The following is a 23526-nucleotide window of genomic DNA, read 5'->3' as shown; positions in this document are numbered from 1 at the left end:
ATGACTGATTGATTGCCTAACTAATATGCGTATTTAGTAGCTAATTTACTAACTGACTAACAGAGAAACTGACCGACTGACCAACTAATAAACTGAGTGTCTTACTGACTGTTGACTATCTAACAAAGTGGCTGACTAGCTAACTAACAGATTGACTTGCTAGCTATCAGATTGACTGATTAGCTAACTACCAGTGACTAATAAACTGATTGACTTACTATCTCACTAACAAACTGACAGACTGATTACCAAACAAACTGACTAACAATAATAACCAAATAACTAACCAAACTCACCGACCAATAATGTAGCCAAATCACCCAAAACTGGTTGACAAACTGACTAACCAACCAACTTACTGAATGACTAACTACAAACAAAACATTACCGCTCACTTTTTTTATGCTCGGGTGGCTTATACAGCAAATCAAGGATATGGCAAAAGTCATCATTATTGTACAGTGATGCATATGAGTTGCCTCCATGTCTCACAAAACCACTCCCAATTATTTCCAAATCCAGATCCTTGTGGGCTGAGCCGTCCCAGAGAAGAATCAAGCGGTTTGGGGACTCACCTTTGACAATGTGCTTGGCGCAAGTGTTGTAGACCTGCTCCTGGGTGACGTTTGTGGGGAACACCTGGTCAAACACATAGCACCTCCCCTGTAAAAGACAGACACGCCGTTGTTATTATATTTCCAAAAGAAAAGGTCGCCCCATCATCAGCCATCATCAATAAAAGATGTTTCAATAAAGGCTGACAGCTTATAAATATTGCCTCTGTGCCCAGTGGACATGCTTTATGGAGGATGGATCCTGTGGCGTCCAGTCTACACGCACTGCGCTTGTGTGTCTTTTTTCCTTTAGTGCTGCGAGTCCACACAGAGCGAGAAGGCATGGAGGTGAAGCCATTACAGGCAGCATTCAAGGACTTGCCGAGCCAAGTCAGGCGAGGAGGACAAATCGTGTCGGGAGGAGGAGGGAACGCATACAGCCAAACAAACGACAGAGATGAGCTGCAGGAAGCAACCAAAATGGGTCTCTTGTCAGTCCAAAGCCACTAAAGCACTCGTTTTAAAAACTGAAATGTACTTCTATTCATCCATTTTCTTTCAACCAGTCATTTTTTATGATGGTCATGTTTTAGTCGGATTTGGAAGCATCTTCAAATAACAACCACTCAGGTTATATGGCTAGTGGAGGTAATACATAGCATAGGCAACTGCTATGGCCTTCATCCAAATGATGAATAACTGTGATGTTATACTGTATTTGTATTTTATTTTTTTAATTTTTAATTTTTAATTTTTAATTTTTAATTTTTAATTTTTAATTTTTAATTTTTAATTTTTAATTTTTATTTTTAAATTTTTAAATTTTTAAATTTTTTATTTTTTATTTTTATTTTTTTAATTTTTTTTTATTATTATAAATTTTTTTATTATTATAATTTTTTTATTATTATTATTTTTGTTTTATTAAAAAAAATTCTTCTTTCTTTGTATTGGCTTTATACCGGCGTAGTGATTATCATAATGAAGGGAGTGTCATGAGAAAGGCTATAGAAGAAAAACGACTTCCATCTTGTTCCTTGGGCGTTAACGAGGGAATGTTCCTCCCATTGTTAATGTAAAGCGCTTAAATCCCCAACATAATCCTCATTATATAGGCCTCGCAATAATAAAATTGTGCTGCCACTCATCCAGCGTAGATTGATTTAGACATGTACTATACATCCCCAGTTGTTCCACCTTCTTCACTGTTACATAATCTGCCATATACGTAAGCATTTTCATGTGCTTTCTATAAAGGCCATACAATCTGCGGGGACGCTGTGAGCCATGATTACATCCTTTGAGATAAAGCGCACGAAATAATCCCTCGCAGTACTACTACAGAGGAGCTCTGCTGCTTTTCAACCTTTTTTTTTTTCTTTCCCTACGACATGGTTGACAAAAAGCAGCATGTGGCAATCACTTGTGATTTGTAATAATAATAGTGAGATTTTGCCTTTTCAATCACAAAGTCTTCATTTATCAAATTTGTCAGAAGAGACATTTGTCTTGTTACAATAAAAGCGGCCGCCGGCCTGGCATTGATTCATGTTGAAGTGACAATTATTTTGAGTCAAGTCGGCAAATGCTGAATCTACAACACCATTTTATCTAATAAGTCAACGTGAATGTGGGATTCCCAAACATATGTTAGCCTGTTTCGCTATATATGTCTCACAAAACTTTATTTTAGCGAGTATAACAGGATGAACTTTTACTTGGTATCAAGATCGAGTTGATACCAGACCTTATTTCAATGTCTTGTGGAATCTCGGCCACCCCCTTTTTTTACGATCGGGAACTAGAAATTAGAAAGTAGAAGAATAGAAAATTGCCATTAGTTTCACACAATTTTACGGAAAAATTGGATGGATGGATGTAATATATAATATAATATCTTTCTTTAAAATTATGGTTATAGTTTGCAGTGCCACTTTCTTAACTCATTTGCTCCCAAAAACGTATAAATACGTTAAATTTTAAATATTACAATGCTCCCAAAGACATATTTATACGTTTATGTTTTTGTTTTGTTTTTATGCTAGAGCATACAGCAGGCTTTGATGCAGCCCATGAACTGAAGAGGGACGCTTGAAGAATGGTAGTTATTACAAAAAACGGCCAGCAGGTGGCCGCAGAGTATAAGAGATCAGCCAAGCTGTTTTCCCCAGTGTTTTCAACAGGTTTGTGAATAATGATGAAACTTAGCTATATTCTAACGCTAATTGCTGCAAAACGGAAACAGATAGAAATAGACTTTTTTCCCGATGAAAGAAGAGACTCAAATTTTTCTGTTGGTTTGTTCCATGTTTTTTTATAGCAATAGAACACAATATTCTGTTGGCCTTGCAAAATCAGTCAAACTCCAGTAAAACAGCCGGGAGCGAAGGGAGTTGCTTTGGTGAAAATGGCTGGGAGTGAATGACTTACTGACATTGTAATCTCCCTGACCACATAATCACATTATCAAATATGTTCCCGTCTGCCAAGAGAATACGTTTCTCTTGCCACCGAGCGATTCTATATTGACTCTGGCAAACGTCCAGCAAGGGTTGCCCTCAACGCTGTTTGTTACTTACTCTTACCAATCGTCTCTTTTCCCACGTTCCCTGAACCTACGAGATTCTGTTTGCCGTCCTTTCAATATTGCCCGCCGTTCCCCGAAGAGCCACTTGGCTGCTCCGGCTCCGTGACGCTTCCTGCTTTCGAGGTTCCACTCGATAGATATCACTTACACACTACTCCTACTCTACAGCTCTACAACCGCAACGTTGTTGAATTAATACATCAAAATGGAGTGTATTTGTCTTTATACAGGCAGCATCTCTTTGTGTTGCATTGGCTTGGGACTAATCTATTACATTTCCTGAAGAAATGCTGACACCAAGCATTAGTGGAGGGGAAGGGGGGGAGAGTCATTTGTTCCACTCAGCTGAGCGAGTTAGACATAGAGTTGGAGCAGCATAACACAATGACCTCCCACTTTACAGCTGCCGCGTTGCATAAAGGGATTTGATGCTTGTGACAGAGGGAGGAGACGAGAGGGAGGAGATGGATTTTCCTTACAATAACAACATGACAGTAGCTGCACTTGCGCAATCTAATGAGAGCCGTTGTATCAAAAAGACTCCCTTCACAAAGATGAGCATGCTCAGTTACATTTGCATAAAGCAAAAAAAAAGAGGTCTTTATCCATCTGCATCAGATTTCAAGCCAATCAAAGGGGCACATTTACACCTACAGACAATTTAGAATCATCAAATATATCACTGGCGTCAGGCCAAAACCTCTTACCTCCAAAATCATTACTTTTCAGGAGAACCCAAAAACGGTTTGAACGGTTTGTTCAACCATTAACATTGCATCATCAAAGAGAACAATCCATTTTCAACCATTTAGTCCAATAATTCATGAAAAATGACACAGATTTGTGAAAAATATGAAATTTGCCCAACTGTGACTTGAGGTTTCGGCTCAACGACAGCGATATATAATCGCTCAAAATATTGTTTAAGATGATAATGAGAAAAATGTATCGACCTGCGACTCATTTAAATCCACCAAAATCACATTCCACCACCTGCGCCACAAGTTAGACCTGGTTTTAGGTAGTCTAAAAACGAGTCTATTTTTTGCTCACGAAAATCATTAGCTGCACCGGACCGCTTTTCCACTTTTGACAAATTCACAAACACATTAAACAAGACTTGCCCTGGCACAAAAATGTTTTTACGAAAATAGCACCCAAAGTTTTCAATCAACCAAAGAAGCTGAGATAAAGTCCTTTTAAAAACGGACTCTTGTATATGTAGGAAATGTCCTATAACTACTGTATGTGTCATCATATTAAAAAATAGACCCGCGGAATTTATATGGAGAGGTTCAAATAAACAGTAAGCACCGTGTCAAACGCCCACATGGACCAACAATCTGCTACTGTCTGCCACAAGACGTGTAAGACGACATGCAAGGAGAGAGAGAGAGAGAGAGAGAGAGAGAGGAGGGCTAAGGGAAAATAAGAAAACAAAATAGAAATGCTTGATGTGGGAGGAGAGAGAGGAAAAATGAGATTTCAGGCATAAAACATGAGACATGATGACATGAAGCGGCAAACATCAAACTTACGATAAATGAGACATTTGAGAAAGTGTCTGACACAAAAAAACAGCCGCGTAACATTTTCCTCAAAAAATTAATTCAATGTCTTAATATGCCTGTGGATCACCCTTTCCCCTCCGCGGGAGCTTTCAGAAACCACAGCCTGCTCGTTTTATTCTTTCTGCATAATCTCGCTGAAGTGATTTTCTTGGGGGAGAACGTCGCATGTGAGAGGCATAATCAATACAATTTAAGAGCACGCCGCTGCAAAAAAAGCGAGTGGGGAAATTTTACAGAGAGGGAGGTGGAACACGGCACTTGAGCTCGTCTCGTTTGAATTGCTTTATTCTGTAATTGAAGGCATTACAGGTACTTATGATAAAAGCATAATATTGGAGCTGTTACAATCTACAAAGCAGTTTAACCATATTTTTGTTGGGTGTATTCAGGGCAGGGCTGGACTGGCTACCTGGCATAGAGGGCAGATGCCCGGTGGGCTGGCGTCTTTTGGGGCAGATGCGCTGATATTACATTTTTATTGTCCTCCATTTTACAACAATTTACAGGGAGCAGCACCTGAATCCATTTACAATATGGACAGACAACAAAGTGAATCAGCGTAAATGGCGGAGCTATGTGCTAGAAGGAAATGGTTAGGAGTCGGAGGAGGAGTTTGCATTCATGGAGTACTCCAAAAATTTGAGGATATATATTGCTGAGAAGCTGAAATGATGAGTCTTGGACAATTTAAAGTTTTTTTTTTTTTATCCATTTATTTGATAGTTAGCTGTCATTCATCGAATAATCCTTGCACCTCCACATATGTCCCTGTTGCAATCTCAATTAAGTTAAAATGCGTATTATAGCATGGAAATGACTTTTCTCGTTAAGAATGAGCTACACAGAATCTGCTTGCCAGTTATTTTCCATCTGTACAGCCACGAAAGGTCACTTATCAACAAAAGGCCAACGTGTCATTTTAAATGGGTGACATATTGCCCGAGACTGAAATGCCACTTAAGGAAGCACACATACACACTCACACGCGCACACGCACAAGACAACAATACCCCTGCGGGTATGGTAAATATTAGCCATGTCCCTATGGAAGATACAGTAAAAAAATTAGATGGATAGGGAAAAAAAAGTGTCCTGAAATGGACTTCTCGTTCACCACGGGAGGAATGTTTCAACACAAAGCGTTCTCTCCTTCCACTTTCCTCCAGACATATTGCTAAATATTTGAAAGGCTGAGCTTCGTGAGATAAAAAGATTAAACCGCCCACACATGCCGAGGCAGACGAGGAGGCCGCCATTTAAGCTCAGCGGCTCGTCTCCTCGTCTTGACCGACTGCCGCTCTTGTGCGTGAGCGTGCTCTGCTTGGAAGAGTTCACGCTGCATATAAAATATACGTCGTCGGGCTTGCACCCAACATCATTAGCAGATCTCCTCGTTACGACTGCATGTCAAAGTGTATTAGCAAAACAGTAGCCCCCCCCCCATTAATTCACTCCTCTGAGAGGTCCAACGAAGCAAAGTTGACTGGCAAACAGCCTTCAGGGCAGAGTGCGTAGCAGTGGTGATGCATGGTGCAAGAGAAAATACACTGGTGGTGATGCCTCTTGGAATCTGCGTGTTTATTATTAGCAAGCTGACGAAGGGTTGAAAAATGGGGAAACAACATGCACTAACATCATTAGCATTAGCGATCAGTCTATCAACATTAGAGTGAGTTGTGTTTTTAAATGTGTTTTTTTATTAGGGGTGTCACACCGTGTGTGTTTTTTTATTGTAATTAATTGCATGACTTCAAACTCACAATTAATCGCAAATTTTATATCTCTTCTAAAATAAAATATTTTATGTTAAATAAATGTTTAAATATGTTAAACTAATAGAAATATGGCGGCATCCTTTAGTCATTGATAGAGTAATAATTCATAAAATGGAGTTAAAATTAAAAAAGATGTACTGTACTGTAAAAAAAAGTGTGACATTGATTTGTGTTGAGGCAATTTCCTGCCACTAGATGGCATAATTTCATCTGTAAGACGTTAGTGACAGCATATTAAGAGCTATCTAATATTTACCATGAAGTAACTTGTGAAATTCTGCACATTTTTAAAATTGTTAAATACAACTTGACCCCAGTCTCAACAAATGTATGCATTAGCATTACATTTATTCTAAATTTTGACATGGACGTGTCTGCTGCGTCGTGACTGGATTTCCCCCAGTATAAGTAAGGGGTGGTCATTAATCGCGCGTTGAAAAAATAAAAATTAAAGCACTAATTTTGACACCATATTTTTTTATCCATTTCTATGTCAATCTAATGAACAACTGCACTGTGTGGGGAAAAAAATAATAATAATAATAGTCAGGTTTCCATCCAATTGTTTCAAAATTTTTAAGCCAATTTACTGAAAATGCGCAAAACGGACATGTGACTTATGCCCGTTTGCATCTGTTGTTCTTTTGCGAATATTGAGAGGGGACTCCACCGCTGTAGGTGGCGATATACACCATAGAGATGTGTCCACCAGTAATTTAAAAGAAGAAGACCAGGAAGCGACTGCGCCGTGTGATGACATCGTATGAGTTTGCTTTTGTAATTCTTGATTGTAATTCATCTAAAATAGCATTAATATTCGCTTCTTTAATTAATCCCCAAAACATTTCTGTTTCGCCCCCCCCCCCAACATGCCTTACTTTATCGTCCGACATTGCTTTCGGACTACAAACGTACATGTCTCGCCAGCGGTTATTTCTGTTTTCATAGCCAAAATTTGCATTGTTTTCTATACACTTCAAAATCCACCCCCACTAAGCCTAAAAACTTTTTTGCGAATTTTGGGCCCTTTTTCGAATTTCTAGCATTTCCATTCAGTTTTATTTTCGCATTTCTTGATATAAAACGGGTGAATTGACTTCAAAAATATTAACCAATATTCGACAGATGGGTGACAGTAAACTGCCAAGCCGCCATTTAATGTGGTGGAGCGTTTGATGATCATTTCCAGGACTCGTCATTAAAAAGTCAGCTCGCAGCTTAAATTTGACGTCTTATCTCACATTTGGTGGGGGTTTTTTCCCTGATGACAATCTACAAGCGAGTCCATCGGAGCAAAAAAATGCTGCATAATTCATCAAGGCAGGAAATTAGACGTGGGGAGGAAAATAACACAAGAATTGGTTCTTATTAACTTTTCACACAAGAAATTGAGCTTCATATTAGCCAACATATGGATAGGAGAGGACGGCGGAGAGAATAATTAGAAGGCATTCAGTCAGGCGAGACAAGAAAAAAAGATTGAAAAGCTGGGTTCATTTGCCCATCTGTCTCTTTTAACACGCATCATCGCATTAGTGCGGCACAGTAAAATAGTGGTTGGCATGTCTGCCTTACAGTCAGGAGATCTGAGTTTGAATCTCTGTTAGGAAATCATTAAGTAGTAGCATGTAAGTTCTATTTGATTAAAAACTACAATCAAGGGCCTTCTCCAAATAAACATTCCATACTTGAGTACAGAAATGCTCCAGGCAAGTTAATGAGTAAATGTGATTTTAAAAACAAATCAAGGCCTCACGCCAAATAAACATCTCAAACGCATTAGAGCCCTGAAAGTGTCAGTAGCTTATTAAGTAAATGACATCCACACTTTATGAGGTAAGCAAGAGCTCACTAATATACATGTTTAAAAACAAATAAAAGGCCTCACCCCTATTAAAAATCTTAACTATAATAGACATCTGTTCATTTTGAGCAGTTGAGAAAATAAATGGTTTACGAGGTAAGCCAATGTCATCAACAAGATCTACAGAGCCCTTAAGTATCAAAATATTTCATTACAAATAAAGGCATCCCCTCTAATAAACGTCTTACCCCAACTTGACATCTGATACTTTTTGCAGTTGAGTAAATGAATGCCCTCGGCAACTGTATGACAAATACTAGGCTAGGCTAAGTGCAATTTCTGGAGAAATTGTGTGGGAATGCTGAAAGCTGCTAATAGCTGAATGTTAATATTTGAATGCATGTGGAATACTGATGAAGTAAATTGAGAGATAAATTATGAAATGATGACCTCCCTGGTTACTGGACAATGCACTTTGCCAACTGTGCCACCGAGCAGGATCAGACACCTGGTAATGATGATAAGTTAAATGTATGGAAGTGGGCGTGGAAAGTGACACTTAGAAAAAGTTCAATGTCTGGCCCATTGAAAATGAATGGTGAAAAGTTGATATTTCACGTTCAATTGTGTGAATACTGTAAGTCATTTGGAATCAGACGCTATATACCCCGGGAGGCGTGAATTTTTGAAGCAAGTTGAAATTTGAAAATCGGAAGTAATATGTGGGAGTTGTTTTTGTTGGCAAAAAAGCGTGGAGGAAAAAAAATCGCAATAACAATAAAAATGTCAACACGAGATCCTTTATATTGCATTTTTTTTCCATTTTAAATATACAAAAAAAGGCTTGACCGCCAATAAATGTCTAAGCCCTAACAGACGTCCATCCTTCCAAGACAGCGGTGAAGAGACAGAGATGACTAATACGTTTTCGTTATGAAAAGTGACAACGCTGCAGAGGCTTGCCCGCAATGTCACATTGGATGGAGCCCTCCGGCATGTACGCACTCACATTCGTACACAAACAGTTCGAGATGCCTATAGGAATCCTACACAAAGTGTTATTTACCAAAGAAGCAAAAGAGTTGCTCTCTATGCTGCCCAATTGATTACAACCCGAGGCGCCCATGAGAGGTATTCCGTATCGGATGTCGACACACCGTTAAAGCATCCAACATATCGAACGGCTAATGACTCCACTGTATACTTTTCATCCCACACCATATATCCACTAGATTAATTTAGTGTACGATAAAAGGTTGTTGTTTGTAAAGCTTGCAGCTGAGTGTGTGGAATGAATGTGTTAAGTCAGCCAGTAAACAACAAGGTACAATCATCCAGGGCACATTTTAGAATGACAGAAATGGTATTTGCACCTAAAACTTCACATGCACTCCACTTTAAAGGAGAAGAGGTTGAGATTTGTTTTGATTTTGTTTTTTTACGCTCCCGCCCCCTTATGTTTTCTTCTTTCATCTTGACGCGCTGATGTCGACCCACCAGGCTTCCCGTTCTGCATCTCCTCTGTTGGTCATTGCGTTTTTATGTTTCTAGGGCAGCTTGTGACTGTGAAGACAAATTCCTTGTGTGTGTTTACATACTTAGCCAATAAAGATTCGGATTTTACGGTTGTGGCATCAGTTACTGCCAGATTTTCACTATTTGCTTCAGGATTCTGACTCTATCCCTGAGAAATCAGTGTATTTCAGATTATAGTTTTTGATGGCATTTTTTGTTTGGTGGTGCGGCAGGAGATTTTGCAAATGTAAATGTTGGCTAAATAAAGGTTGGAAAAATTGGTTGTAGTGTATCAACTGCAGCTGCCACCGCGGGTTGCTGGGGGAAGTACAGCATAGCATACCATAGTATTGTATTGTATAGGATAGAATAGTAGAGTATAGCATAGCATAGTATTGTATAGCATAACATAGCATAGTATGTATTGTATAGGATAGCATAGCATAGTAGAGTATAGCATAGCATTGTATAGCATAGCATAGTTTGTATTGTATAGCATAGCTTAGCATAACATAGCATAACATAGCATTGTATTGTATAAGATAGCATAGCATAGCACAACATAGCATAGTATTGTATAGGGTAGCATAGCATAGTAGAGTATAGGATAGCATAGTATTGTATTGTATAGCATAGCTTAGCATAACATAGCACAACATAGCATAGTTTTGTATAGGATAGCATAGTAGAGTATAGCATAGCATAGTGTTGTATAGCATAGTATTATATTCTATTGTAAAGGATAGCATAGCATAGTAGAGTATAGCATAGCTTAGTATTGTATCGCATAGTATTGTATTGTATAACATAGCATAGCGTAGCATAACATAGCACAGCATCGCATAGTAATCTTTCTTGATCCTTGCGGTATTTAGTTATGAAGACACCTAGCTTTAAAATTGTAATTCATGTAATTAAAAAATGCATACTGGGTCTCCTTTAAGAAAAGCATCATTTGTCCTCGACTTTTAATTCAATCAGCGTGGCAGCAGTGACTAATGCGGGCGATCGATAATGCAAAACGTGCAAACTGCTCTACGTGAGATTTAAACAGTGTGAACGTGTGGTGCTGTGATAGTGTAGTGAGTGTAGTGCCTCCTGCCTTCAGAAGGGAGGCCCTGCTGATGACCACATCTGACTCGTGATGAATAATACAAAGACCATTAAAGGCTATCGTCAAATAATAAAGGTAGCAGTCATTTCTCGAAGCCGTTTAGGTGGCTAGTCAGGGAGAAACTGCCGGCGGTGCTGGAGTACTCCAAGAAACAGCACTGCAGGCTAGAATTGTCAAATTTAGCATTGGGATCATGTCTGTTCTTTTGTTGTAGTCATTGAGCCGTGACGTGAGTTAATTTGGATTATAAAGGGGCCTCGGGGGAGAAGAAAAACAACACGCATGCAGTTTGAATTAGCATAAAATGAAAATTGGTTTAGAAAAATCAAGTCCTTACAGGTGAAGTGGAAAAGATGCGTTCACTCCTCGGGGGCTTTTAGCTTCTTATTTTTTCTTTCTTTTTTTTTTTTTAAGAACATGTTGGAGTGTGTTTGCGGGAAATCCCTCCTCAACAAACTCCTCATAGAAAAGGACATAGGAAAATGATTTATTCGACATCCACTTCACCTGCGGACAATGAGTGCAAGTGATATCAACAACAAAAAAATGGATTTAAGTGCCCTGTGACTGATTGGCAACCAGTCTAGTGTTGATTCCGCTTCTCTCACCAAAAGTTGCAAGCGCTGGAGAAAAGGGATGCATGTACTGTATAATGTAAACAATATCGGTTATTGGTTGATAGATACAGATGGAATATTTTAATCCCCACAATTATCTGGCCAGTGCAGGGCGGACCCCCACTTCTGTCACCAAAATTCAGCTAGAATCGAATAATAGGTAACCCACATCTTTAATGAGGATAAGTGATACAGAAAGCTGAAGATAATAAAAATCTTTGTAATTGACTGGCAGGGAAGGGAGGACCCCGCTTCTCTCGCCAAAAGTAATCTCGAAAAGGGCTCAGTTTATCTGGCAACCTCTTGAGAACAATCACTCTTATGGAGGGATGTGTCCTGTGATTGAGTGGTAAACATCCAGTGTTGGTCCCGCTTATCTCACTAAAAGTCAGATGTGATAATGTTCTGTTCATCTGCCACCCTTGGGATGACAAACGGTAAAATGGATGGATGGTTGGATACAAGGTGTGCTCTACTTCTTTCACCAAAAATCTGGTGTAAAAGACTCCTGCTCACCGGTGACCCACATTATAACAAGTACGACAACAATACTGTAGATCGACTACAACAACAAACCCTGTGATTGCCTGGCAAATAGACTTGGTGGTGCCCCATTTCTCTCACCAAAATTCAGATGTGATTGGCTGACCCAAATTATGACAAATACTATAAAAATGGATGGATCAGTAATAAGAATAATCCCTGTGATTGATTTCCAACCCAGGTGTACCCCACTTCTGTCGCCAAAAGTCAGCTATGATAGGCTGAAATTCACCTAATGTGGATAAGCGGTAAATAAGGATGGATTTATAGCTCAATGATGACGATAATCTATTGGTGACAATCCTGGTGTATCCCACTTCTCTCACCAATTGTCAGCTGCGATACGCTCCAGCTCACACGCGACCCAAATTAGGACTAGCATTATAAAAATGTATACATGGAATGATACTAGCTAGATACTAGCGTGTTACCCGCTTCTCTCGCCAAAAACCGTCTGGGATGGAATCCAGATGACACGCGACCTTAATGAGAACAAGCGGATTAGAAGACTGATGATCATCGATCCCTGAAAGTGAGGTCATGTGGCTCACAAAGGGCCAAAAACAAGCATGGCATCACACATTAGCATAAAATGAATTAACAGAAGAGGTGAAGAGGTACTTAAAAAAAAAGGCACTCACACGCACTCACTCGCTTCTACTTGAATATTCTGCATGCCAACCGGGTGCCGCACCACATCAGCATCACGAGCTCGCAGCCTGCAGCGGTGTCGACTGGGACCACGGATTAAAATAAATATGTGATACAAGGTTCTTCTAAGGAGGCATACAAGACAAGACAAATGTTCACTAAAAGCAGTATGGATTTGGATTTAAAAATAAAAATAAAAATAAAAATAAAAAACAGAGGCAGGAATTAAGTTTAAAAGCAGCGCTCTCAAGTGCGGGTTCAACACATTGATCTGTGATCATTTAAGATCACTTGACGCTGTCCACTTTGACCTGACGCCAAGCTAATGTGGCAGACACCAAGCACATGCGAAAACCATGCGCTTCGCCGCAATGCACGAGTGGTGAGAGGATGCTGCATTCATGTGCCCTCAAGACCGAAAGCCTGCTAGTCATGCCATCTTCCGCTTTGCAAGGAGTGATACGGGCAGCGGACATGTTTAAGTGGCACGAGCTTATCTAAGCCTGGCGCGTGGCTGCAAAGATGAGCAAAGGAAAGTTGGAACGTAAAGTGAATATGAAAATATTTATTAATGGAAGGAGAGCGGGGCAGCTGGCAACCCAGACTACGTTGGCAGGATTCATTCAGCAGGAAGAAGATATCATTTGGTCTATAAATATTGAAATGTCATTATTTTTCATGTACAATTAATGCCACTTGCTGTCGACTGAAGGTGACATCACACGTGCTCAGGAAGCAGGCATTAACCAATCATTTTCCGTCAAAAGCAGGTGGCAAAATGTGTTTTTAAAGGAATTAATTGTAGATGATGAAAATAATGAAGTCATCAAATTCATTGTAGACAAAATAATAACTTTTTAAGTATCCCGTGAAGTCTTTTTTTTATGGATTGAACCAGTTGTCCATGCATTGCTGCTCAGTAATACTAAACAACTGGATTCAAAATAACCCAAATTGAGTCAAAATAGAGGTTATTTTTGTAGAAACCCGCCCCCGTCCCTCAAAATTGGATTGTTTTGCGCACGTTATTCATTCTACCCAACATTTTGGTTTATTCAAATTATAAAATAAATAACCACGACATTTTTGACCCAATTTGGGCTTTTTTTTTTAATCCAGTTGTTTTTTAGAGTGTAATATAATAAATAAATAAATAAATATATTATAATAATACAGAGTATTGGAGATATACAAACACTGTAGAGTGTTCCCTTGTTTATCGCTGAGGTTACGTTCCCAAAAATACCCACAATAAGTGAAATCCGCGAAGTAGAGAGCTTTACTTTTTCACATTTATTATAAATCATGAAGTCAATGGAAATGCAATTAATGTGTTGCAGCCACCCCCACCCTTCAAAATTTTGCAAAGTATATACAAAATGCTATTTATCATTCATGTTAGCTTAATGTTATTAAGGCTAAGCCGTGTGGTTGTAATCACTGATATGTATATATGACTGGATAGCCGATAGGCCAAGACATTTGAAGCCACGAGGCCGCCATATTACTCCTCCTCAGAAACGTTTCTTGACATTCAACCCTATACATTTATAGCATCGAAATTGGAGAACATTTGAGACAGTAATTAATGGAAACAGCATGATTTATGATGTTTTAAATTTGTCAGACATAAACAAGAGGACTTCAGACATTTTACAACTAAATACGTGCATAAATTATATGCTTAACAGGAGGAAACTCGTATATTTTTATTAAAGAATTATAACTGTAATTCAACAAAAGATGGGGAAATGAGCGATAAAAGAAAAAGGGGGTCTTCAAAGCAGCACACACCGTTCACTTGTTAAAAAATAGTGACCATCCCTACATAAACCCCCCACCCCCGCCCCACCAGCCATATACTAAAAGCCTACGAGCTGCATATGTCCAATCTGTACGACAAACACGTACAGTTTATACAGCAGTCTTCTCGCGAGATGGGAGGAGTAAGATGGCCGCCCTGTGGCTTCAACGGCTTGTATGGGCAATCGGCTCGCCAGTATTATATACAGATCAGTGGGTTGTAATTCTCTGTGACAATAAATTTCAACTACGAGTGGCATTAAACAGCATGAAGCCTCAAAGAAAAGCGACTTGACTGGCAACCAGTCCAGAGCGGACCCCACGTCTCTCGCCAAACGTCAACCAAGATACGCTCCAGCTCACCAATGAGGGCAATTGGCACAGAAAACATTTGGACGGATGTGCCCTGTGACTGATAGGCAAACAGACCCGCTTCTCTCGCCAAAAGTCAGCTGGCAAAGGCTCCAGCTCACCTGTGACCTTAATGAGGACAATAAAGCTGTCGAAAACGCATGAATGGCCGCACTCGGTGATCGATTGTCAACCGGTCCGAGGCAGATATCTGCTCTTTACCGAGTGCTTCTTTCCCAGACACCATCCGCTCGTACTCGTAATAATCACAAGCGTGATGGATAGGAGTGTCGCCTTTGGAAGCGTCGAAGCCCAATAAGAACTTCATTTACAAAAAATGGCCACCTTAGCGTCATGACCTTAGCGTCATTATGCTATGGAATACGCCCAAAATCTATAGCAGTGTGGTACGAGGTGTAATAGAGAGAGATACGGGGCCGCAAGTCGGAGGAAGTGGATTAGCCGCGATGCCAAGCAGCGGCGGTGGCATCCAACAGGAGAAATGAGCTCACGTCTTGACCCGGCACTGCAATCCCATTACAGTTTCCTAATTGAATCGGGTGTGCGCTGCGTAGCGAGGGCATTAGAGCACTTTAGCATGCTTAGGGGAGACCTTCGGACATTCCATTTGTGATTCTGCTCTCGGTTTGCAGACACCGCCAGGCAGGAGCAGTGGTCGGATGCGAGGTGATGCAGATGGCAGATGCAAGGGATATAAAATAAGCTGGGCTGCATGTGTTTGCATCCGAACCAAGCGATTCATACCGTTTCATTGATTTTCCATCAACCGCGGCATATGTAAAGATTGGAGCTTAAAATGCCTCGGTGTGTTGATTGGTCTTCTTTCTTTTGATTGTTTTATAAATTTTATATATGTATACAAATATTTACCATGATTACGATTTATCACTAATCTACACTAACACAATGATGGACTAAGGCAGTGGTTCTCAAATGGGGGTACGTGAAGGCATTCCAGGGGGTATATGAGATTTTAAAATATATTTTAAAAGTATATGTAAATATTTCTAAAAATTTATATATATAAGTTCATAAAATTATTTTTATATCGAGTAGGCAATTGAATGTCAGTGTCCTAAAAATCCAGCAATTCCCCCATACCAGAATCCTTTGACCCAATTTATATGCTACCTAGAATCACCTGTCAATCACTTGAAAACTTTATTTAAAATTCAGTTAATTGTTTCTTTTTGAGATCAGAGCTTTACTATGATCCCAAAAGATGACACTTATAAAAATTATTATATTTATTTTTAGTCATATGTTTTTATTATTAACTCATTCACTGTCATTGACGGCTATAGACGTCAAAAATTCATTTAAACTATTTCTATTAGTTTATCATTTTTTTCCCACAACAGATATTAAATGTGTGATTAATCGTTAGTTAATTAGTGAAGTCATGTGATTAATTACAATTAAAAAATTTAATTGGGCCTACTAAAAATATATATATTAAAAATAAGGGGTGTTTAATGTAATTAATCATATGATAATTTTATATCTGTTATAAATGTACAATAAAAAAATTATAGGTTTTCATAAAAAATGGAATGAAATGAAAAAAATGTTTAAACTAATAGAAATAGTTCACATGAATTTTTGACATCTATAGTCAATGGCAGTGAATGAGTTAATAGTTCAAGAGACCACATAAATACAAATAGACTTCCAAAGTTTAATAATAGATCAGACAATGATGTCACAGCACTCAGTTTTAGTTAAAAAAAAAAGTGTTTTACTTCAATCAGAAATGCTTTGCGCTGGTTAGGTGGTACTTGGCTGAAAAAAAAAAATATTTCACAGTGGGTACGTCACAGAAAAAAGGTTGAGAACCAGTGGAATAAGGATGTTTCAACCAATCTCAAGGCAAGAAAGCACCAAGGAAAAACAACCAATCAGAGACAGAGGGTGTGGCTTATGAGATGGCAATCATTTAAATTAAATCAACAAATATGACCAAAAGTGATTTGTTTATTTATTTTTGGGGTGGGAGGGAATTACAAACTCCAACTTTAAGACACATGCTCCGTGATGGCATATTCCCACTTCTGTATATATCCAGGTTACATCAAAGCCAAAACGTGTATACCAACAGAGTGTCAGCTACATTACATTACATCTTCACAACACGCCTGCACATCTATGTGATAACTCTAAGCCATGTACACCTCAGTCAATTACCACCATGAGTGAACATACAAACATTTAAGACTCGTAAACACATTGGGGAACGGCAGCCAGGGAGAGCTAATCCATAGAATTGTAAATAGTGTGCAGAAAATAGCGGATCGATAACTGTGGATCGATAACTGTGCACATTTAGAGTGGACCAGTTAACACGGCTGAGGGATGCAAATTCAGCGCAAAGAATTCAGCGGCACCTCACAATCACTTCACATCCCCGCCGTAACATCTCTGACAAAATGGCAAGCCAATAACGTTCACGGTCAGCACTTTGTTTAATTGGATTTCAACACTGGTCAGACTGGGACTATTTTTATATAGTGTAAAGAAGAAAAAAAAAAGAATGGATGGATGGATGTACCCTGTGATTGAGTGACAACCAGTCCTGGGTGGATCCCACTTCTCTCCTCAAGGGTCTGTTGCAGGGCTAGGCTCTAGCTTATTGGTGACCCTACTGAGGATAAGTGGTACAGAAAATGGATGGCTATATGCATTTTGGGCTATTAGTCCACTGTGGATCCCACTTCTCTCACCAATAGTCTGCTGGACCAATCCTCAGCTCTTTGGTGACCTACTGAAGTGGTGCACAGTTGGGTCAAAAGTAAGGATGGATCAAAAATTGACCGATTCACTTTATGGGTTGTTTTATACAAAATTACCATATTGTTGCCCCAAGTAAAGGATCTGACCAATATTTATGAGTTGATTTAGACTAAAAGACCCATTTCTTGACTCCAAATTGGGTCGAATTGACCCAAGTAGAGGATCGATGCATTTTTTTACCCATAGCTGGGTTATTTTTGACCCAACTGTTTTTAGCGCGTATAGAAAGCTCCAGCTCACCTTTAACACTAAAAGGTAAAGAAAATGGAAATGTGCTCTATGATTCGAGGAAAGGAGGATTGACCCTGCTTCTCTTGCCAAGTAAGTTGGGGTCGGCCCCAACTAACGCCATAAAATATGGATAGACAGATGTTGCGAATGCATTTATGTGCATGGAAATAATGCTATTAGAAGGGTTTTGACCTTTTCTCACTTTTATTTTTGAACACGCCGTTATTATTCAGAACAAAACATACAGTACCTGAGAATGTGGATTTATGGGAGAATCATTTTCAAGAGGTGAGGGCGGTCCTCGGGGGCATTAAAAATAAGCCACTAAATTGAGGAAGTAATGGCCCAAAGCCGCCGCCGATGAACGTCCCCACAGCCGGTGACCTATATTTTAAAAGCGCCACCAGAGTCACACCACAGTGGAAGGTTAAACGTTGGCCAACACCTTTCACCATCTTATAAATTGCGAGGGGAAAAAAAAAAAGATGATGCCACTTCAGTTACACTCAACTCAAGCACATCTCTGGAATTAAATCACGAGGGTCCACAACAATTGCCAGGCAAATGAACCATCGAATCACTTCCTTTCCCAGCAAAAAGACTCCAGAGGATGCTGACATGTAGCGACAGCTAAAAAGTCTGCCGGGAAATAACACTCATCTCGGTCCTAAATCTTGCCGTCGTGTATTGCTCCAGGTGTGATGCATGCAGCCCATTTTCATAGTGTGGAGCCACTCACATGGTGGCGAGCATGCGATCGCGATAAATCAACACCAGAAAAGGAAGGGAAAAAAAATTGCTATCTAAAGGCGACCATTATTAGTCATTCAGTTTGAAGCATGGTATCCATCTCCCTTCACCCACAACCCCCAACTCTTTTTCCCAGCATATTAGAAGAAGGCCCCACGTGTGATGCTGCATCATTGCAGACAGTGAAATAATGCTGACAGCTGTGTCGCTACACAGCCGAGTGCAGAAAAAACAAAGGCTGAGCCTGAGGGCAGTGTGGGTCGAGTGCGGCTATTAGAACCACTGCCATGCACCGGGACCAAAAATTATAATAAAAGCACATTCAGTCCTCTTTCGTCACATAGGTAGGGCCTAACAAATTACTCACGGCCCAACTACAAAAAAGCACATTTAACTAAGCCACGAATGTGATTCACTTATGTACGATAGCTAGCAGCTAGCTATCGCTATCTATTGCTAGCTAGCTATGGATGGATGGATGGATGGATAGATAGATAGATAGATAGATAGATAGATAGATAGATAGATAGATAGATGGATAGATAGATAGATAGATAGATAGATAGATAGATAGATAGATAGATAGATAGATAGATAGATAGATAGATAGATAGATAGATAGATAGATAGATAGATAGATAGATAGATAGATAGATAGATAGATAGATAGATAGATAGATAGATAGATAGATAGATAGATAGATAGATAGATAGATAGATAGATAGATAGATAGATAGATAGATAGATAGATAGATAGATAGATAGATAGATAGATAGATAGATAGATCCATCGATCCTAGAGTTAAATTTCTTATATTTTAGTTACCTTATCCTGTGACTATATTATGAATACCTCTCATCACAGCAAATTACAGTACTATACTATAAATGTCATGACTGGTGATTGTCAATTCATATTCAATACCACCGCTACCGAAAGGTTACGTGGGAAGGAATCAACTGTGGCATTTCAGTGTCTTTTCATCGCTGACCTAATAAGACTGGCTTTGTGTACAGTACATGGAATAGTGCCACTGCTGTGGTCTGGCAGGTTTATTGGAGGAAATAAGAACGGCTCGGCCAAGTCTGATGATCCTACTTGAATGCGACACGCTGTAGATGGTATTGAGGCCACCGTGCGAGCTGCAAGGAACAGGTCATGCCGCGGTTAGTCCCTTCACAAATGGAAAGATAAAGCTGAGATTTGAAGATGTCTTCGACACGTAGCTTATATGTCGCAATATTAGGGACACCTGCACAATCTATAGATCCAATACTATAACTACATGTATGGAAGTAAGAATCAGTTCCAGGGTGGAACTGATCACCATACAAAGGTAAGGAGCTAGCACATTTGCCAGATTTGAAAGGAAAAAATAATTATTAAAAAACAACAACTGTAACAGTCTACCTAAACTATAATAAATAGTGAGGCTGCTTTTAGTAATCACATAAAATGTCAAAGATAAGATCATTCTTGAAGGAGCCCTGGAAATGTCCGGGACGGCCCTAAAATGGCCACCTCAAACCAAAATGGCCGACTGCATAGATTCTTGAGACTTTTTTGTGGGTCAACTCATGATAGACAGGTGTAGAAAAGTTCATGTTGCCAAGTGAAACTGGCTTCAGGCTGAATTTTCAAACTCGATGAGGTTGCCTTATTTAGCGACACTGCATGAAAGACACCAAAAAAAAGAGAAACACTTGTCACTATGACACTGTGAGTATGCCAGTAAATAACTGCAAAGGTACATCAGTCAAGCGTCACCGCTCCCTCATGTTCTCCAAGACTCTCCCACCCCCTGAGATGTTCTTCCATCCATTCCGAGCACAACAACAAGAGTCCTCTTCACATCTCCTCCAAGCCTGCCATCAACAGCTCAGATCACTGTCTCCTAAACCTCCTAAACCTCCAAGTGGACCATAAATGTGTGTTGCAATCTGAATTAATTCAGAGCATGAGCATGTGCCTGCCTGAATTAAAAAAAAAATAATAATTTTTAACCCTGATCTAATCTGATAGCAGCTGCATAAAACACATTCGGGGCATTTCTCTGAGATTACACCAAAGGCTACAGAAGGTATGATTTACTGAGTTTAATTTATTTATTTATTTATTTATTTATTTTGCAGAACTAAGCACATCTCACACTCAACTTGCCCCATTAAAAAGTAATTACGAGAGCAAAAAGATCAACACTAGAAATGCCTTTGTGATTACTTTTGTGAGAACGGAGAAGAAAGCGGCAATTTGTTAGCAGGCTACTTTGCCTTTCACAAGTCATTTGGCTCTGAATACTAATAAATAATACAGCCGGCGCCTCGGATTATAAAACCATTTTTATAGTCATAGCGAAAGGAAATGGAAGTCGTCTGTTGCAGGGTCAAACTGTCGTCATTATAAAACCATTATTAACTGCCCAAGCACTAGTTTAAGTAGCGTTTCTGAACTACAGTTAGAATTAAGTCTTAAACAAGACATATATGCCATTTTTTTCACTATTTAAAACAGTTCTTAGGTGTCTTGACTCTTAATAAAAGGTCTCTAACATCCATCGATCAAACTGCGAGTATTTAGTATTCTTCTGTGTCACAAAGAGAATAAAAAGCCAAAGATAGGGCTGCCCGATTATTAAGAAAATATTCATCACGATTATTTTGGTAATAATTGAAATCACGATTAGGACGATCATTATACAATTCTTCCTTTTTTTCTGAATATTTTTTTATGGGAAGCCTTGTTTTTTGAGTATTTTTTTTCTGTTTTTCTGATATTTTTTTCTGTTTTTCTGATTTTTTTCCAGTTTTTCTGAATTTTTTTTCAGTTTTTCTGAATTTTTTTTTCTGTCATAAAAAAAATATTCTGAAAAATGGGGGGAATCATTCAGAAAAACAGCTGGTAATTCCGTTTTTGGAGTAATTAAAAAAAAACAGTCAATTAGTGTTAAAAATATGATCAAATGTTAGCAAAGTTATCTCACAGTAAATAGAGCGGCAGAACAGTGGCCTAGTGGATCGCACATCTGGCCTCCAAGCTCTATCCCCCTTCTGTTGCCAAAATGTAACTGGGACAGCTGTAGCTCACCCCACCTCGCCCCTAATGAGGACAAGCGCTATGGAAAATGGATGGATAAATGTCCCCTGTGATTGGCCGGTTACCATTTCATAGTGGACCCAGTTTCTCTCGCCAAAAGTCAACCGGGACTTTTTTAATTGTAATTAATAAGGACACAAAGTATAGAAAATGGATGACTGGTTGGAGGTGTGCCCCACTGCTCTCACCAAAATTCACCTCGGTTAGACTCCAGCTCACCTGCAACCCTAATGAATGAGATAAAAAAATGAATGGATGCATGTTGATTGCTAATACCATCACTGAGGGGTATACGTGAGGACACTGTTGGCAATTTTCTGCAGTCTCCACAATCAATTCCACTCAACCCTCACACCAGATGGGTGTGGATTTAGACCTCCCATTCAAACAATGAGAACATTTGCATTTTCTCCACCTGCTGCCTGCATTGTCACATGGGCAATCCCCAGTCCCATCAAGCTCAGGTATACGAGCATATCTCCATGTAATTGAACATGTGTGCGGCTTCCTGTGGCTTTTCCATCTGCTGCTCCAAATCAGCGTGCATAATGGACAGCCGTTAAAAAAAGAAAAGAAAAAAAAGCACTCCCCGAACAGAAAGGACCCGCGCGTATAATCAGGACTCCAATTTGACTGGCGGCAGCTCGTAATTTACAATAAGGCGTTGCAGTGTGGCCGTAGTTGGATCAATTCTGACACAAGAGGAGGCTTTAAAGTGTGACATTTAAGGTCAGAGTGAAAAACATTTCTAAAACGTGACATTCCCGTTCATTTATAGTTTGTAGATTGGAATATTGATCCATGCCTCCTTGAGAAGCTTTTAAGCTGCCAACAGTGTGCATTAGCATGAATTGACATGGTGAGAATGAGGAGGCTCATTAAAGAGAGAGAGAGAGAGAAAATCATATCATCATCATCATCAACTTACCCCAAGGAGAACAGTGTCTTCACCTTGGAACACTGGGATGAACTTATCTCCACGTAGGATTTCTGACCGGTTGAGTGGACGGAAACGACACAGTACCTTGATATTGCATTCTGCATTACTGTCAGCCATTGTTGTTTAAAAAAGAAAAAGAAAAAGAAAAAGTCCAGCCTCCCAAAAAAAGGGAAAAAGCAATAAAAGAATCTCCCTGCAACCTGTTCCCAAGTGGATGCTGGCTTATGCACACACGAGGCAGTGCATCTGCAAGATTGGACTATATACTACGTGGGGTTTTGTGGCATTCAAAAGCATGGAAGAAAAAAAGAAAAGGGGTTAGAAAAAGAGAAAGAAAGAAGGAAAACAACCCCAAGGCTCAATTTGGTGGTGAACAGATGGCGGAGTTACACTGGGGGAGAACAGTCCGACTCCAAACTGGTCCGGTCGACAGCGTCTGCAAAAGCAGCATGCTCTCTCTCTCTCGCCCTCTCTCTCTCTCTCTCTCTCTCTCTCTCTCTCTCTCTCTCTCTCTCTCTCTCTCTCTCTCTCTCTCTCTCTCTCTCTCTCTCTCTCTCTCTCTCTCTCTCTCTCTCTCTCTCTCTCTAGGAGTGGGCAGGGCATCCGACATCCGACATCCTTTCATCAGCACCACTAGAGGAAGAAGAAGCGCTGTGACACCATCCGATCTCCCCACCCACCACCCCCACGCCAAACTGACAATTCTGCCATTGTTGCAGGTTATTTTATCGGAAAGTTCACCACTGAAAATCAGAAACAAATGTGTGTACTTGACCTAAAATGGGTTGCCAGGTCAGGTCCTAAAATACCCTTA

General features: G+C 39.6%; 1 protein-coding gene across 1 annotated transcript in view; it reads right to left on the bottom strand.

Moving 5' to 3' along the window:
• The window catches only part of kif5ab (kinesin family member 5A, b), a 76418-nt gene extending 53246 nt beyond the window's left edge, over positions 1-23172 (bottom strand). Inside the window, exons 1-2 of the mRNA XM_086086345.1 lie at positions 22701-23172; positions 576-663 (exon numbers count right to left, since the gene is read on the bottom strand). Of these exons, the coding sequence (XP_085942471.1) occupies positions 576-663; positions 22701-22829 (217 nt within the window). The 5' untranslated portion in view covers positions 22830-23172. The remainder of the gene's footprint in view (positions 1-575; positions 664-22700) is intronic.
• Between the last annotated feature and the right edge of the window lie 354 nt (positions 23173-23526).

Source organism: Leptonotus elevatus, chromosome 10, assembly GCF_054856555.1.
Source record: "Leptonotus elevatus isolate MCC_2025b chromosome 10, RoL_Lele_1.0, whole genome shotgun sequence".
Lineage (NCBI taxonomy): Eukaryota > Metazoa > Chordata > Actinopteri > Syngnathiformes > Syngnathidae > Leptonotus > Leptonotus elevatus.
This window is presented reverse-complemented; position numbering and strand designations above follow the sequence as displayed.